Raw genomic sequence first — 17,813 nt, 5'->3', positions numbered from 1 at the left:
TAAATCATCATTATAAGTCATAATTTTGACCTGATACTCATACTTTCGGCATAATAATACTACTAATACTAATAATAATAAATTATTATAATGATTATTATTATTATAATTATTATTATTATTATTATTATTATTGGTGTTTATAAGTGTTATCTGATCTTAACTATAATAGATATTTTATTCTCACTCTCATGATTGTTATTGATTTCATTCTACTGTTTTTTTAAAAGGCATGTACTTTCATTTTATTGTACTTTATATCTTTAAATATCTTTTGAAACTAGACAGTTGTAAATGAGGATTCCTCCTCTATAAATTTGAAGTGAATTGAAGATCATTGATTGATTCATATGAGAAAGAGGTTGCGTCGACTACAACATTGCCATGCATATTATTTATTTTCACGGATAGCTCTACATTAGGGCAACAAACAGACGCCTTCACAGTTCATTGTTGTTTATTTTTACTACAAATGATACCAGTTTACTCTTCCTTCATTGAAAATCACAACTTTTCTTTTCAAAGTTTTTAAAACACATTTAAACACAATTATATATATATATATATATATACACACACATATATATATATATATATATATATATATATATATATATATACTGTATATAATCTGCTTCTCTGCTCAGGTGAGATTTACTTCACTGTCATAACACTCCACGTGATAATTCCCGTTGAAGGCCACTATTCGTATGGACTCCAGAGACCCCTGAAAAACAAAGCAATGGAATTTCACAATGTTTTTTGTTCTGTCAGACAATATCCTAAATAATCGATATGATGAAATACAATTTGAGCCCACCTCAGATGGCATTATGGGCTTTCTGCAAGATGCACACCTGGGAGCCAGGACCCTGAAACCAAACAAAACTCTCATTGGAACTCCTGAGAAACTCACAGTCACCATGGGTGTGACCTCTGTGGCAGGGGTCAATCCCATGGCATATTTGTTTTGTATTTTTTCTTCTTCTTAAGAGCACGATAGCATTGTATTAGGGTCAAACAGACTTAAGCTTGCTTCACACCGAATCCGACAAACGACAAGAACAAACAGCAAATCCATTCAGTCCTACGGAGAAGTCGGATTGCGCACACTAAGGAAGTTACGTCAGTAAACAAAATTGTTTTATTGGAATTGGCCACAAAACTAAGTTAACAAATCACGTATATGAAATAACAACGTTATTAATGTTGGATGTCGCAATATCCACTATCAATTAATCTATTTTTATAAAACTGAACTTTGTGTAGGTTTGTCGACGCAAACATGAGGGTTTTAAACCGTCCTTTTTTTTTTTAAATGTCCAGTGGAACAAACTCGCCGTTGTACTGGTAAAAACAAGCGCTCCCATTTTTCCTCCAACATATTTTGTCACGTGAAACCCAGACGCAGTTTATCCGAGGGCCACTGGGAGGGGAGGATCCGACTGTCGGATGCGATTCCGGATTCGATGTGAAGCCGGGCAAACCTGCCTGTGGTAGTCGCTGACACAGTAAACGTTGCTGTGCGCGTCTACAGTGAAGGACTGTCCTTGCAGGCTGGTTCTACAGATGACACAGCAGAAGCACGATGGGTGGTAGGACCGGCCCAGTGCCTGAAGGACCTTCAAATAGAAAGAGAGAGAAGGATCAAACAGAATCAACACACACACATACACACACACACACACACACACACACACACACACACGCACACACACACAATAGTTACTCACACTGTCTACGATTAAATGTCCACAGCAGCTACACACTTCTGGGGGTGGATGGACACCTGAATACTAGTAAATCAGAATATAATACAAGTACATCTACGTTATGTATGGGGAATTTGTCATGGTGATGATTGATGCGTTTCTCTACAGACAATTAGTATTAAAAAAAACCTCAACAGTCTGAGAAAATAGATAAATAATAAATTAATCAAATGGAAAATGAAATAACAAAATAAAACACAAAAACAAAAAACACAAAAACACAAAAAAAATAGTCATACAGAATACACAAAATGCGATTCTATGCACAGGATAAATTATTGGTATTGGTAAATAGGGTCTAAATGATAAATTATTTTGTCAATTTTCCAGTATTTGCAATTTGTCATTTCACAATATATACTGTTTACATACCATAAAATCGTCCTCACAAAAGATCCTGCCTGATACAGAGTAAAATGATTTTCCAATCAGCTGTTCACCTACCAAAAAAAAATCTCATCATCTCATTTTATAGCACAAATTTAGTTTATACTAAATATTAAAATGGCATTAAAATGGCATGACCCACCACATTTGCTGCATGTGAAACACGTGTCGTGGAACAGCCTCCCCATCGCCTGGCAGGCCCTCCCCACGCCATGCACGGCTTTTTGGCATCTCACACAGTTTCCTGCACACAGGCAATGTAACGCATGTTCATTTGAATAAACCTCATGCAGGTTTCCATCTTTTTCTTTTTGTTTCGTTTTTTTAACTGAACGACCCGGAAGGCAGAGATGTGTAGGCTTGTGAAACCTGACCCACTCTGCACTCACCATCACAAAGCCACTGCACACAAACACCACCAAACGCTGTAAAAAAAACGCGCTTCCTAAAGCGACACCCAAACACATCATCAGCTTCCATAATGTCCCGTTTCATCCTAAATGACTCCAGCGAGCTACGCCTTCCAGCTTACCAAAGAACATGTCAGGGCCAGTGGGGGCGTTCGCCATCGCCAACCGTCCCCCCCCAAGTTATCTCAGTGTGAGTTGGGACCTACACACAGTATGTCTGCCTGTCTGTCTGTCTGGGCGGTCTAAATCAGTGTGTGCCGCACGAGACAGCTGTAAGGGGAGCTCATATTGGGGTTTGGGGCAGAGGCCTGGAGTCTCTCTCTCTCTCTCTCTCTCTCTCTCTCTCTCTCTCTCTCTCTCTCTCCATGAGCTAAAGGCCTTGGTCCTCCGCCGCCTTCAGGGTGGTTTGCCGAATATATGGCGACAGATGACACCAGTTGGTATCTGCCAACTGGCTGCCAACACATTTTGGGAGCCTACATTGTGCTGGTCATCACGGGCCGGCCATGTGTTTGACCGCTCCCTTTAGAAAGATTGGGTCTCAACAGGATTATTAATCTAATGAGGCATGGCCCAAAACGGGCTGCAGCCTTGTGAAAACACACAAGTACAAATAGATACGCTTTGGTCAAAACTGTTTGTACTTTACGTGAGCCCATATGTGACTCACAACTTAACATAGTCAGCTAAAGTGACACTCTCTGTTAACCTTTCTTGGCATGGGTATATTTTCTTTCTTTCTTCTTCTTTTTTTTTTTTTTTTTTAAATCGTACTTTTTTGTCACCCGCTGAATTGCCGCTGGGGATCAATAAAACACTATCTTATCTGATCCCACTAAAATAATATTGTCGCAGCAGCAAATAACATACAAACATTTCTAAAGTAATAACATTAATAATAGTATTAATGATAATAATAATAATCGTAATGGTTATTATTTGAAATAAAAGAAATAATAATAGTAATAATACAAAACAAATTAATAACAACAACAACAATAATAATAATAATAATAATAATAATAATAATAATAATAATAATAATAATAATAAATAATAAATCAAAATCAAACATGAACACCTTTCTCAATCTATTCAATATGGCCTCCCGGGTGTTAAAGAAAGGTTAGTAATGTGCAGGCCATGGAAAGGCATAAACAGCACTTCCAAAAGCAGCCATTGAGTCATACTTAACTGCTCCAAAAAATGAGCTTTGGAGCCAACTCCCAGCCTAATATGGAGGTCATTTTTTTGCTGTACTGCCAGAAATAGTGATCTGTGGTCATTTTTGAATACATATAAGGGAAAGCTCTGGTGCTCCCGATGTGCTCTTTTCACAGTTGACAATCGGACATCTTAAGATGGCTAAACACAGCTCAAGCCAATGTCAATTCTTGCCATGTATTACAGTATAGTGAACACAGAAACACCCTTACATACTCAATGCCACTGCCTGCTGTGACACGTGTCCATTTATATGACGTGGGAACCCCTGGTGTGAAGGTGAACAGTGGCGCATTGCTGCCGCCGTGTGGGCTGTCGCCGCCCCCTCATTAAGGATCATCCTGAGTGGCAACTATAACCAGCAACTCAATCATGCGACGTCATGGGCGTGAGTAGCGCAATAGCGCAACTCCTGTGACCAAAATGGAAAAACCAATGGGAGGGAATGGGAGCCAGGGAATTTTCTCTCTCTCTCCCTTTGCCAGCTGCTACACCATGGTTCATTGTCCGATATCAATTAGGGGATGATACCACGTGACCCGTCCTTCATGTCAAACTGGTTCCTCAGAAATAAGAAGAAACAGTTTGGGAGTGTATATAGCGCTCTATTGGTAAGCAAAACAGCCTGTGTGCGTGTGTGTGTGTGTGTGTGTGTGTGTGTATTCAGTGGTCTCGCCCTCGGGCTGCAAAACAGTGTGTGTGTGTGTGTGTGTGTGACTGTGTGTCTGTGTGTGTGTGTGTGTATTCAGTGGTCTCGCCCTCGGGCTGCAAAACAGTGTGTGTGTGTGTGTGTGTGTGTGTGTGGTGGTTCAGTGGTCTCTCCTTCGGGCTGCAAAACAGGGTGCGTGCGTGCGTGTATGTGTGTGTGTATGTGTGCGTGTGCGCGTGTGTGTGTGTGTGTGTCACCCTCGGGCTGCAGTGTGTCTGGTTCAGGAATGCTCAGTGTCATGAGGCATGTAGAAGCAGGAGGATCTCTCATTACCACTGGGAGTATCGGCTTATTTTTCGCACCACACAGCACTATGCGCGTCACTGATTAACAACAATAACGAATAATAATAGCAATAATAATGATAATAATACCAGTGACAATTATGATCATCAGGATTTTATTTGCGGAAAACGTGGGTCTTCATGGACGAATACCACTGATCTCTGAATGGAAAGCCACGATTCCTCATCGTTTTCAATACATCATTAATTATTATCAATAGATCTGCTTTTATCCTCTGTTTCGTTGATACGGGCCTGTCTGGAAAGCGTTAACTCATGTTGAAGTGCACACAAGCCGACACCCACACCCGGCTTTCTTTTTGGGGAAAACACAACATGATGCCAACAATTCTTGGCATCTCTATGGTTATAAATAGGGCATCCATTGTGCCTGGGAGGGTGAGCCACACAGGGTCCCAGTCTATCAGTTGCCTTTTGGGTCTGAGCGGTGAAACGGCTCCAAAATGGGCCCCAGAGCTACAGGTCCGGACAGGTGAGCTTACCTGCCAACCACGCCCCCTTAAGCGGGCCACGCCCTCCCCTGCAGATGTGTGGACCAGGAAGCGGCAGCGCTGTCACCGCCATTGGGCTTTTACTTTCGAAGGCCAGACGGATTTTTTTTTTTTTAACCCGGAAAGAAGAATGTTCAAAGTGCGTGTTTGAGGACGGAGCGACACGTTTTGAAAAATACATTTTTTTTTTCTTCTTTATTTGACTCAGTATGAGGCTGGACGGGACCTGCTCCACCACTTTGCTTATGACGGTGTTTCTGTCGCCATTCTACTTGTCAGGTGAGTGTGTGAAGTCAAGAGAATATAATATTACAGTGGGTTCCTTTTTTCCTTCTTGTACATTTTTTTTAACACGTGTAGGATTTTTTTTAAGGCTGCCTACACCACAATTAACATAAGAATCCCAAGTAAAATCTGCTATTTTCTAATATAAAAAAAAAAACAACAGCCTGAAACCTCTCTGACCGACCTATACTGTATGTGGGACACACACACACACACACACACACACACACACACACACACAATAAGTATGGCCACTAAGGTTTTAAGATGTGAACCTTTTTTACGACAAATCTTTACAAGAGATTTATCGCTCTGATGGAGACATGAGATCATCCTCATTAATGATTGATCAACAATCTGTGTGTGTGTGTGTGTGTGTGTGTGTGTGTGTGTGTGTGTGTGTGTGTGTGTGTGTGTGTGAATATTACCCACATGGGTTACCGTACAGGTTTATTTATCTAGATACTGCGGACAGAACCTTTGCCATTGTTGTTTTAAGTTCATTCTTTTCCCAGTCAGACAGCTGTGAGGGCCAGTCACTGGAGTCGTTTATAACTTCTTGCAGGGAAACATAGTCAGATCCAGAAAATCGGACGCCTCCGTTACCTCGCGTCCCCTCAACTTCATCTGCGCTCAGTCGACCCGCGATTGAGTCAAATTAAACGACCACGGCCTGGAGCTCGAGGCGGGTCCGCTCTGTCTACACCGGTGTCGGCGAGACGTGAATGCGCCTCGTCAAGTTAACGCCATTAAAAAAATAAATAAAAAAAATAGAAACATCCAGGTGAAAAGGTGTTTAACTGACGGTAACTCGCCGCAGCAGCGTGAGGCGCCTTCTCCTCGGGCGTCTCACTCTCCCTCGCGTTCATTTCGAGCCATTTCGGCAAACCTGAGTTACTCTGTGACGGGATCGTCGGATCTCGTTCATCGATGCTGTTGAATTTGTGCAACATCCGGAGTGGAGTGGGGACACGGTCGGGAATGGGTCTAAGCTTGCTCCGTAAAGTGAAAAAAAAACAAAAAACGGGCTGCAGCGTCGTCACTCTCTTCCTCATACTGGTTTAAAATGTCTGTAACGTTTATAACGGGATTTTATTTTCTTTTTATATATTTTTTCTCTTCCAAAGCACGCTTTTGACACATGTCTTTCAGAATGTCTCCAGACGACGGTTCTGGCAGCCGAGGGCTCTGCGGTGACCGTGTCCGCAGACGTGGACGAGTGCGCCGTGTGCCGGGTCACTGGGGCCAACGACACCCAGGCGGTGTGCCACCCGTCTCTCGCTCTCCCACCCGTGGAAGAGGTCACGCTCCTCTTCAACTGCTCCCGTCCGCTCGAGCAGGCCTACTCCGTTAAAGTCCAGCGGACCATCGGTACGCTTTCAATAAACGCTTCCAATGAGGATCTGGTGTGGGGTTTTTTTTTTTTTTGGAATTTAATTTCAGTTAAATTTATGTTATCTTTGACTACAAGCCCGTCGCCGTGTGTTTTTGTTTGTGACCCAGAATGCACCAAGGACTCCTGCAGCCCTAAAATGGGAGACGTGCAATCCTCCATCCTCCCGGAGTTCGCCAGAACCTTCGCCTGGGACCTGAAGGCACCGGAGAAGTTTGTCGTGGTCTTGGACATCCTGGGACAGGGCCTCAACGAGTTGGCGGAACCGACGCCGTGCCCCGACGGCTTCCAGTACACGGCCTCTAAGATGGGATCAAGTGGAAAAGCCAAAACCCAAACCTACTGCAGAGGAGGCTCTCTGACGAGCGTAGAGCTCCCCAATCAGATCACCCTCTCTCTGAAAGTCGAACCAAACGTCAAAGTGGACTCTGTGGTCTTCACTGCCTCTTCCAAGCCACTGAGTAAGAGCATCATTTTCACTTTTCCATTCTGATTATGTTAGACACTAGCGTCACTATTAAAGTGGTAATCCATAAGATTCTCTGTATTGGGTGGATTGCACTACAAGTCTCCAAATTTCATTTAAAAACGGCAAAGTTTTCTTTTCAACTTACAGTTTTTCTGGGTTTTCTCGAAAGAACGCCTTCTTCTGATCGATTTACTTTATTTTCTCTTAGGCACTTTGCATTCTTGCATGGAAAGGCGGACCCCTTCATAAATCATGGCAACAGCATATAGAGGAGCGCATGCACAATGCAAAAAATAAATCTTAGGCATTACCACCTTAATAAACTAGCATATTCCTTGGTCACAAGAATTCTTATGTGTCCCAAAAAAATGTAGTAGTTCACCGATTCAAATGAATCACCCATTTTCTGCTCGCTCTTTCAGAAGGTCGCACTGTGGTCGTGACCTCTGACCCCGATACCGCCGCCGTGGTCATCAGCAGGGACGCCGAGAGCCCGGAGTGCGAGGTGTGCTCACACGAGGGCTCGAGTCCTACCTGCAGCCCCACGGACGTCACCCTGACCGACCCCAAAAACGTCTCCGTGGAGTTCCTCTGCCCGCAGCCCCAAGAGGTGTTTTCTGTGCAAGTCAAGAAGAAAATAGGTGAGTTGGGGCTTGCGAGATGACGCGGGAATGTAAATCTGTTAATTATCTAGAAAGGTACTTCCAAATTCGTAAGCATACTTGGATTCCTTATTTATTGACGGAATTCATTGTCGGTGATGCACAGGTCCGACAAAAATAAGATGCGGATTTATTCAGTGAGTCGGTCTCAAGGTCTCTCAAATCTAACGGCCGTGTTTTTCCCCTCAGAATGCACAGTGGACTCGTGCAGTCCCGCTACGGGGGCGGTTCAGCCCGGTCTTCTCGAGGGGTTTCAAAGGACGCTGTCGTGGGACGTGAGCGTACCCAAGAAAACTGTGTTGACTTTGGAATTCCCCGCCGAGGGACTGAAAGAAACAACTGGAGCGGCCCCGTGCCAAGACGGATACAAATACTCTTTTCACAGCACCAACGGCCAAGGGGAGGTCAGGTCGAGAGGGTTCTGTAGGAAGGGGCCCGTGACGCAGCTAGAGCTTATTGGAACCACCACTGTGGCCGTTGACATCCCCAAGGGAGCGGAGCCAGCGGCCACGGCCTTCACTGCCAAAGCCATGCCAAGACGTAAGTGCCCTGGGCTCCATGACTTATTTTCCTTCTTAAATAAAAACAACAATAAAAAATTGTCAAATATACAGAAATAGGCAAAAATACAGAGCAGAAAAAGCCAAATAAATAAAATATACTGAAATGCTTCCTGGACCCAGTAAAAACAGACTTGCATAGTTAATCAGTTCCGACTAAGCTCTCTTTGTCCTGTTTTGTCAACTTTTTTAAGTATACCAGCTGATCCCTCAATGTGTATTACAATACATTTGTGGAAATCATTTGAATAATAAAAAATAAAAACCCTTCTAGTTTAACAATTGTCCTCATTGTGATCTGTTTTCCCTCCAGGGGGCAGAGCGATGTCCGTGACCCCCGACCCTCACACCATAATCACCGTCAGCAGGGTGACCCCAGAGCCCGACTGCGAGGTGTGCGCCGGAGACGGGCCTTCAAGGAAATGCGACCCAAAATATCTCACCATGAAAATCCCCCAAAACACCTCGGTGGAGTTCAGCTGTCCCCAACCGCAGGACGTCTTCAGGGTGGAGATCAACAGGGAGATTGGTAGGTGGAGTATTTTCCTCCTTTTTTTAATTGTCTTTTGTCGTCTGTGTTGGATGGATTACACTACACGTCGCAGAATTCCTTTCAAAACGGTTCAAATTACCGCCACCAACAATGGAAACAGCATAAAGAGGGAGCACATTCAAAACACAAATCCAATTACAAAACATTTTTACCATTTGAAGTTTGTGAAATGGTCATGTCTAAATGGTTTCTTTCGGAACAATGTACTGTGTGTGATATTTGATGTGTTAATATCAAAAATAACTTGCGTCATTTGAGTGCAAGACCAAAGCAAGTGAATTTTTTAGATGAAATGATTCTCGTAATCTTTACTTTTGAAAATGGCTTCCCATCACTTCTATATAAATAGTCCCCGCCCGCATCTCTTCCAGACTGCACAGAGACCGCCTGCTCTGGGAACATAGTGCAGGCCGAGTCCTCCATGTTTCCGGACTTCAACAGGACCTTCGTATGGGATCTCAAGGCTCCCTCCACGAGGACCTTCCAAATATACTTCCCAGAGCCCGGAATAAGACAGATTCCCAAAGGGGACGCCTGTCCAGATCAGCACACCTACACTTTTGTCACCTATTTGCGGACGGGGCCAGCAGAGATTGGTACGTACTGCAAAGGCGGCGCCATTTCCACGGTCCAGGTCCGCTACAAGGGCCGCATGCTGCTGGCAGTGCCAGGGGACCGCAAGCTGGAGCCGTTAGACCTTAAACTCAGCGTTGGCCCGGAAACCAACAGTAAGTCCAGATCATTTTGAATGACCGACCCTTTGAATAAGCCCTGTCCACTGTTTCCAGCACAACAACGTTTTGGTTGTCTCGCCTCGTTTGCATTTAAAGGTTCATGTTCTGGGAACCTGTTTAGCATTATTCAAACTTCCACATTTCCTGCCTCCACCTCTCACCAGTGCTGGCTATCATGAAAGTGGATCTCCCACGCGGTGTATCAGAAACTGAGTTCACCACAGCCAAATACCCTGAGGACTTCCCCGACGAAGATCAGATGAGGTGGGACTTCATGGTGCCCGGCATGCACAACTACACCGTGCACTTCATCGATCACATGCTGCCGGAGTGCCTGGATAAGGACGTGGTACTGGAGTATCACACCGAGGATAAGAAGACTGCCAAGCTGGCCCTGAGCGACCCGCAGCCCAAGCAGAGACAGGGCAGCTTCAACATGTCGCTGTGGAACTGTAAGACCAACAGGACGCTGCAGGGACTGGCGCTGAACTTCAAAGTCTCCGTGATGAGAAGCGGTCACCCAGGTAGGACCATTTGCCCATACCCACGTCTAGGCCCCATTTGAAGACTTTATACCAGTTCAGTGACAAATCCTTCAAATTACTTCAAAGTATTGTCCCTTACCCTCTGTCTCTTTTTAGTTCTTTGCACAGTGGATCTCACCCAGAAGGAAGGTCTGTCACTGCAGATATCTAAAGTGGGATCTGACCCCTACTGTGAGATGAGCATCAACTCTGTGGTTAAAGAGAACATCGACGTGCCCACAGGCACCAAGGCCAGCCTTTCCTTCCTCGACTGTCCAGATGAGGACGTGCGCCTCACCGGCAGTAAAATTATTGGTGAGATTATGATTGTATTTTTGTAGCCATCTATAGAACCGTCTCCTTCTCTAATTCTGTGTTCATGCATGCCAGGTGTCCACCATTAGTTAACCTCCAATGTCAAATTGGGTCTCTTTGAATGACCAGCGTGCCAGAACCTGAGCTCCTGCTCTGTGGCACACTCTCTCCTCACCGTGCCCCAGCTGGACTCCTGCCTGCCCCTGGCGCTCCACAGCTTCACGTGGAAGCTGCAGATCCCGCAGCACGGCACAGTGGAACTGGCGTCGCCCACCGGGTCCCTCCGACAGTCCCTGCCCGGCCAGGAGTGCAACGGCTCGGTGTCCATGCGCATGGCGGAGGAGGGTGGGTCGCCCATATCAGACTACTGCCACGGCGGGATAATCCAGAAGGTGCAGGTCAACTCCAACGTCTCAGTCACGGTCACGGCCCAGGACTTCACCAAGACCAGAGGACCTTTCCTCAACGTGTCCTTCATTGAGGAAATCGCAGGTATAAGCAGACTAGTGTTTGTTCTATAAAAAATAATAAAAAATCTCTCTCTCTCTCTCTCTCTCTCTCTCTCTCTCTCTCTCTCTCTCTCTCTCTCTCTCTCTCTCTCTCTCTCTCTCTCTCTCTCTCTCTCTCTCTCTCTCTCTCTCTCTCTCTCTCTCTCTCTCTCTCTCTCTCTCTCTCTCTCTCTCTCTCTCTCTCTCTCTCTCTCTCTCTCTCTCTCTCTCTCTCTCTCTCTCTACTGTGTTGGTATATTTATCACCAATACTCACAGGATGTCAAAATCCACTAGGGGGCACTATACACAAGGCAAATGTATTTGTACTGACATAATATAAAAACAAAGGAGAATGAAAGCATCAAAATAAAAAGCTGAAAACAGATGCAAAATGACATAATAATATCACAGGTTTAAGATTATTACGCCTCTTTTATGGACCGTGTGGGAACGCCATCATAGAGTTAAAATATATGGACTGCATGTGATCTAAAATCCCCCCTGAACACCTTCAGCATGTCATACTGCCGTTTACTGATTCATTGAAAAGCAGTTTTTAAATCTAAATGTTTGAATCAGGATTCAAGCTTATGTTATGAGATATTTTTCTTCCAGAGAGCATCATATACACCGTCATGCCCAAGGTCTCCTCTCCGGCGCTGCTGGCCACTCCCAACTGGCCCAACGGGATGAAGTCTTCCTCCACCGTGTCTTGGATCGTCAACCTGCCGAGCCAGTACGGGGCCTCCCTGAAATTCCTCAACATCAGCCAGCCCAAATGTGGCCAGAGGCACACCTCCATCAAGGTGCAGCAGCTGGGGTACGAGAAGGAGATGCTGAGCCTTCGGGAGGACGAGGAGGCCCAGGACCGGCTGGACGTGCCGCGGAGCTTCTTCCTCAACATGTCCAACTGCATGCCGGAGCAAGGGGAGTTTGGAGTGGTGACCAAAGTCGTGCTGCAGAAGAACAACAGTAAGAAAACTGAGAAATCGCTTCGTGTTTTTTTTTTTTGTTTGTTTTTTTTCCCTCTATGGCCTGATAACATGAGAAAATCAGTAACTCACTGCCGTCGTTGCGCTTGCAGGTCTCTTGGCCATCATCCTGGGTGTTATCGGTGCCCTGCTTCTCATTGCTGCAGTGCTGGCGGCTGTAATCCTGGTCACAAGGTGAGTTTGTTTGCCCCGGGACGTCCGGCGTCTTGGCCGGGAGAACCTCTTCTCTCACGCCTGTTTTACCTTGTTCCCGGTCTCCCAAACAGGAAGAAGAAAGGACGGATGAGCACCGAGTCGTCCATCTACATCGGAAAGGGGAGCATCTTCCGCCCGAGCGACCAGCACTTCTCCAAAGCCCGGTCCGACAATGGCTCGCACGTGTACGCCTCCATCGACGAGACCATGATGTACGGCCACCTGCTGCGCGACTCCTCCTACGGGGACCGCTTCAACAACCCGCAGATGGACTCCTACCGCACGTTCATGGGGCCCGTGGAGGCGGGGCCTCCGGCGATAGTGGAGCCTGAGGCCGAGCCCGGCAACAAGGACCAGTACCAACCGTTCCTGGACCCCTCGGAGAGCTTCCTTCCGCCCCGACCGCGCACCCCCATCGACCGGGAGGACAGCCTGGGATTCCAGGACCGCAGGATGGTGGACAACGAGCTGTACACCTTCAAAAGCACCGGGGACATGAACACCATCCGCCTGTCGGGCGTGGAGATAGAGCCGCTGGAGGAGTCCTTGTAGTGCCGTGAGGATTTTGAAATGTGTGATGGAGCGCTGTTACGCCGCTCTCATCGCCCAACCGCCACCCCCAATAACAGGGCGTAAATGTGACCAAAACGGTGCCAAACTCTGGCAGTTGAGACCCTCAGGGAATCTGGAATCATGGGGCTGTGCAAGCGGCTCTCACACAGGACTGGTTATAACAGAGACTCATTTGCGTCTGAAACGTGTACAGTAGGTGTTCTTATGTGAATTATACATTGCTTTATGCTGGGCTTTTTTTATTATTATTTTATTTTTTGTTTAATTGAAAGCATTCAGAGCTTGAGATTTCAGTCATGATTTGGACAGAGAAAAACTCTTCTGAATACTGGTTGTATTGATTTTAAGAAAGCAGGGATACTAAAATATACATGTTTGTGGTACCTCAGCTCTTCCAAGTGTGTTTAATGTTTTGCTTTGGAGTCGTTCTCAAGCTACATTTTTTTTTTTTCTGTAAATAAACTTAATTTGTTTTAACAATAAATTCTCTCCAAAGAACCCTTAGTGGTCAGAGTGGTCATAAACAGGCCGACGCTTGGCTTCTTGACCCTCTGTCTAAATCGCCGGAGTTCTGGTTAGTAAGCCCAGATCTAAACCACAGGAAGTTTGGCCACGAAACACGGGCGAAGGAGGACAGGCGAGGAAGAGGATCCAGAGCGGCTCCTGTTTGACCACAGAGGGGTGTGTTTCACTGGAGACGGTCCGCTTATCTTACAGGGAAGCACTTTTCTTGCAGCTGCAAACATTATAATCTGAAGTCCACCTTGAGTTGTTGTTGTTGTTGTTGTTTTTGGAATTCAGTTTTCGTTGTTTTTAAATTTTTTTCATTTGTTCCTTAGAAATTACTATGAATCCATTATAACTTACAATGCTTGCAATGAGTTCCATTTGGCTCTTGACTAAGTTTGGACGATGCCTCTGAACCTGTGGGGTTGAAGCTCTTTACCGCTCTGACACAGTTGTGGAAATGTGCAAATTTAATAAGTCATTTAATAAGTAAAAGCCTATAAACATCTTGAATTGGGAAATACAGGAATATTTGGACTACACAATGTCGAAATTGATGTTTAGAAAAAACATCACGGAGGTCTTATTTTCATATGATCCGGTGTACATTTCAGTGAATTCAACTCGTTGGAAGTGATTCTCTTGTGTTGACGTGTAGTCACATGCTCGGGAGAAATGTTGGGCCCTAAAACAGGAACAAATCAATTTTCAACAAATGTGGTGTGATTTGATGAGTGTCATGCTTTGATTGCAGATTTTTTTTTCTATCTTTGTCAAACAGCACAAATAGGTAACCGAATAGGCAAAGTCAAGGAACAGGCTCTGCAAATTCTCTCGGAGTAGCAGTGAAGACGGTGTTGCAGAAGGGTTACACGATACAAAGCAGCGACTACGGAGCAGCAGGCTCACTGATTAAGACGGGATGTGATCAGACGATATTGAACTGGCACACGGAGGGCTTCTCCTCGCGACAGTTCTCATCGAACCACTTCCCGCCGGCGGCGGTTGACAACGCAGCGCAGTTCTGGACCCGGCCGCCGTCCGGCTGCGGGGAGCGCTGGTTGGAGGCGTCCCAGTTGTTGTAGGCCACGCTCAGCCCGGTCTGGTTGGTCCAGCGTCCCTCGGCCGCCATGTCGTTGATGCCCAGCCAGATCTGCGCGTCCAGGCCCACGCTCTGCCGGACGTACTCGGTGAGCCGGGCGTTTTCATCGGCGGAGCTGGGTGTGCTCAGGATGCCGCCCAGGGCATTGCAGTCCTCGCTGGCCGTGTGGTAGCGCTTATTCAGCGCGTCGGCCAGGAAACACTTTCCAGTGATCTTCACGCCTTTTAGACAGACTGCGGAGGGAAACGGTGGATGGGGATGATGAGATTGGGAAGTCTAGAAAAAAACGTGTGTGTGTGTGTGTGTGTGTGTGTGTATATATATATATAAAAAATGCTCTCTTTAAAAAAACAAAACCTCAAACTCTCAAATAGGCGTATGCGTTACGAACATGGTCTTATACATGATTATGATTATACTAAAATCAAGAGCGTTTCATGGCCGTACGGGTTTTATTTGTGCATCTGAGGTGCCGCCGTTTATTATTTTGTGTTCCGAGCGAGAGGTCAAAAGAGAATTTTGCCATGTGTTCTCCAGACCAGTGCTTGAGCTTCCAGGGCCACAGTTTGCAACCATCTGGCTGGAGACACAGGATCAACTTCTCAGACTGTAACCCATAAAAAGTTGACGTAAATGCTATGGAGAAAAAAAAAAAGCCAGACTTTTTTTTGTTTTGCTTTGAGCTTAGTTTTTTTATTTTCCACTTGATTTTATTCTGGTTTCCCATATTTCCGTGTTTTTTCTTTAAGCACTCTCTGGGACGTGCCTGTGCGTGTTCGGGAGCAATGCAGAATGAAACTTGACAGGTTTGCCAGCTCTCAATGACAAACTCAGCCGTCATCCAACCCGCGGACAAAGAAAACAACCTGTTTCAACACTTAAAAAGTAGCCCCCAATTCCACTGGAAAACCGCAAGCCTGGCAACTCCAGGTCCACAGGCTGAGCCTTGATTCACAACATGACCCTGGTGATAACTGGCTTCACTAACATCATAAACAAAGGCGTACAACAGAAATGTAGAGTAGAGAGTAAAAGTAAACTTTTTTGTGGCTAAATATTTCAAACTAAAGGTTGATAGAAATATAAGTAAAGTACAGATACTCTCAAAAATACTTAAGTACAGTAAAAAAGTGTTTTTACTTTGTTACTTTACACCACCGGTGAAACGTCATGGCCAGTTGCAGGTTACAATCATGATGTAGTGTGAAGAAAAAAATATCTCCGTCAACTCTCTCTATGCACACACACACCAATCACAACACTAAAGGGCTAAAGGATCTAAAGGGCACGGGGTGGAAGCGATACAGTGTCATGCTAAAAGGCACTCGGGCAGGGAAGACATCGGCACATTTGTCCCACAATGTGTCTCTGTGGATATTTATCACCTGTGTGCCATGTGTCTGGTCCTTGAGGTGAATCACACCAAGCACCTGCTTTCCTAGCTGATCGCAGTGCAGGGATGCTCTGAATTATAATATCTCACTATAATGTTTAATATATTTCATATTCATGTTGACATTGGTGTGTGAATAGAGCCAGACTTACCTGTCTGCAGGGCCTGCTGTTCCTTCAGGATGTTGAGCTCCTGAACGATGTTGTCGATTTGTTTCTGGAGCTCTTCCACTGCAGTGTCCTTGGCTACATCTGCTTGCCAGGACACACGGAAAAAAAGGTGCATTTACAGAATGTATTGTGCAGACGGGACTGAAAAAAGTATACTGGAGCAAATAAATGTGGCATATCTGAATAGAAGATTCTAATTATGTTTTTTGCTGATCGGTTAATATAGAAAAAATATTTGGTCCTTCTGCAAAATTAACGTGGCATGGTGCTCACCTTTTTTTGCGGGTCTCTTCTTTGGTGGAGCCTGCTGGGAGGCGCAGTTGATGAAAAGCAGCATTCCAAACAGCAGAAGAGCTCCTCTGAGTGCCATGGCTGGACCTGTCGAATGAGGCCGCTTCAGAGTGGAAACTGGGATCGGTCTCTCTTGCACAAAAAAAAATAAAAAATCACTCTGCAATCCAAAAAACTGCTGCTCGCAGGAATAACTGTCCAACTGCAGAAGCCTTCTAAAGATGGTGTGTGTGTGTGTGTGTGTGAGAGTGCGTGTGTCTCATCCGTCTCCAGATACTTGATGTGGTCGGCGAGTTCTTAACAGAACCAGGCTGGGAAGGCAGGTGGAAAAACCGAAACAGAACGCCCCTCATTTCCGAGGCGGCGACACGACACCGGGCGGCTCGGCGCTGTGGTTCATTAAAACCCACACAGAATAATAAACAAACAATGAATCATCCCTCGCATCGATGCCCAGATACCCTCAAGACGCTTCCTGAAGACTAAACTTCAAAAAAACGTTTGATGGAGTGACTGTCGGTGGTATGGATGGACCATTGAATCGTAACGGTTTTGAAGCATCCCACATGGATGGTAAACACAGCGTGGCTACAATTTTATTTCCAACATTTATGTTTTTTTAGTCCTTTTTTTTACTCTTTACATTTGATCAGAAACTCTTCCCAAGTCTCTCAATTCAGCCTGTGTTTTGGTTTGTTTTGGAACCTTCTTTATCGGTATGATCTGGCGGCTACATCCCGCTGCCTCCTTCCTCAGCTTCTCAAATGAGCCCTTTAGGAATTCAGATGTGGCACGGGGGGGGGGGGGGGGGAATTAAGAGAGCTTACTATGGACATTCCCATTTCGCAAACAAGCCTTTCCTTTATAATGCACGTCCGAGTTTCACCAAAAACTGACCTTTCCTTTCATAATTTTGGTCTGCATAAACAGAACACCTAACTCCAACTTAAGCAGTTTGTTTTGCCGCAGGAATTAAAAAAAAAAAAAAAGTGGTGTGGAACGGATCCAGAGTCACATCTGTTCACTGGCTTCTCCCGCTGCTCTGTGGACACGTGGCGAGGACAGAGGGGAACGTGCAGCGCGTTGCTCTGTACAGGACGGACGCGAGAGCATGGTTTCGCTGAGAATGACTTGACTTAAGCACCGTGTCTCTCTCTCAGAGGGAATTTGAAAGGGGACCTCCTATGCTCCTTTTTACACTTGTTAATATCGGTCTCTGAGGTCCCCCAAAACATGATTTTGAAGTTTTTTGCTGAAAATACGGCTCAGATCATGCATTTGAGCCATTGTGACAAGCCTCTAAACCT

General features: G+C 45.4%; 2 protein-coding genes across 3 annotated transcripts; one reads left to right on the top strand and one right to left on the bottom strand.

The window, feature by feature from the left end:
* The first annotated feature begins 5,460 nt into the window (after positions 1 to 5,460).
* cdcp1b (CUB domain containing protein 1b) lies at positions 5,461 to 13,812 on the top strand. Of its 2 annotated transcripts, none has more exons than XM_080000869.1 (13): positions 5,461 to 5,577; positions 6,736 to 6,954; positions 7,087 to 7,437; positions 7,871 to 8,086; positions 8,297 to 8,647; positions 8,981 to 9,196; positions 9,592 to 9,948; positions 10,119 to 10,478; positions 10,596 to 10,793; positions 10,923 to 11,285; positions 11,899 to 12,255; positions 12,368 to 12,449; positions 12,542 to 13,812. In XM_080000869.1, exons 1-13 carry the CDS (start codon positions 5,508 to 5,510, stop codon positions 13,020 to 13,022), a joined length of 3,621 nt encoding a protein of 1,206 aa, XP_079856995.1. In that variant the 5' UTR covers positions 5,461 to 5,507; the 3' UTR covers positions 13,023 to 13,812. The 2 variants fall into 2 exon arrangements, with proteins under 2 accessions (XP_079856995.1, XP_079856994.1); XM_080000868.1 differs by having other exon boundaries at positions 7,868 to 8,086.
* Positions 13,813 to 14,015: 203 nt separating this feature from the next.
* Positions 14,016 to 16,773, bottom strand: LOC307230469 (tetranectin-like). Its single transcript, XM_080000886.1, has 3 exons — positions 16,489 to 16,773; positions 16,198 to 16,296; positions 14,016 to 14,885 (listed from the first exon to the last, which is right to left on the bottom strand). Exons 1-3 carry the CDS (start codon positions 16,583 to 16,585, stop codon positions 14,479 to 14,481), a joined length of 603 nt encoding a protein of 200 aa, XP_079857012.1. The 5' UTR covers positions 16,586 to 16,773; the 3' UTR covers positions 14,016 to 14,478.
* Positions 16,774 to 17,813: the final 1,040 nt, after the last annotated feature.

This window comes from Zeus faber, assembly GCF_960531495.2.
Source record: "Zeus faber genome assembly, chromosome: 1".
Lineage (NCBI taxonomy): Eukaryota > Metazoa > Chordata > Actinopteri > Zeiformes > Zeidae > Zeus > Zeus faber.
Note: the sequence above shows the minus strand (reverse complement) of the source record. Positions and strands in the feature narration are given on the sequence as shown.

Excerpts from the sequence above, each read along its gene's own strand:
- cdcp1b (XM_080000868.1), top strand. The coding sequence starts at position 5,508 with ATGAGGCTGGACGGGACCTGCTCCACCACTTTGCTTATGACGGTGTTT. Across the intron at positions 8,087-8,296 it reads GCAAGTCAAGAAGAAAATAG|AATGCACAGTGGACTCGTGC; the intron begins GTGAGTTGGGGC and ends TTTTCCCCTCAG. Across the intron at positions 10,479-10,595 it reads GATGAGAAGCGGTCACCCAG|TTCTTTGCACAGTGGATCTC; the intron begins GTAGGACCATTT and ends GTCTCTTTTTAG.
- LOC307230469 (XM_080000886.1), bottom strand. The coding sequence starts at position 16,585 with ATGGCACTCAGAGGAGCTCTTCTGCTGTTTGGAATGCTGCTTTTCATC. Across the intron at positions 16,297-16,488 it reads GAAGAGACCCGCAAAAAAAG|ATGTAGCCAAGGACACTGCA; the intron begins GTGAGCACCATG and ends CCTGGCAAGCAG. Across the intron at positions 14,886-16,197 it reads ACAGCAGGCCCTGCAGACAG|TCTGTCTAAAAGGCGTGAAG; the intron begins GTAAGTCTGGCT and ends TTCCCTCCGCAG.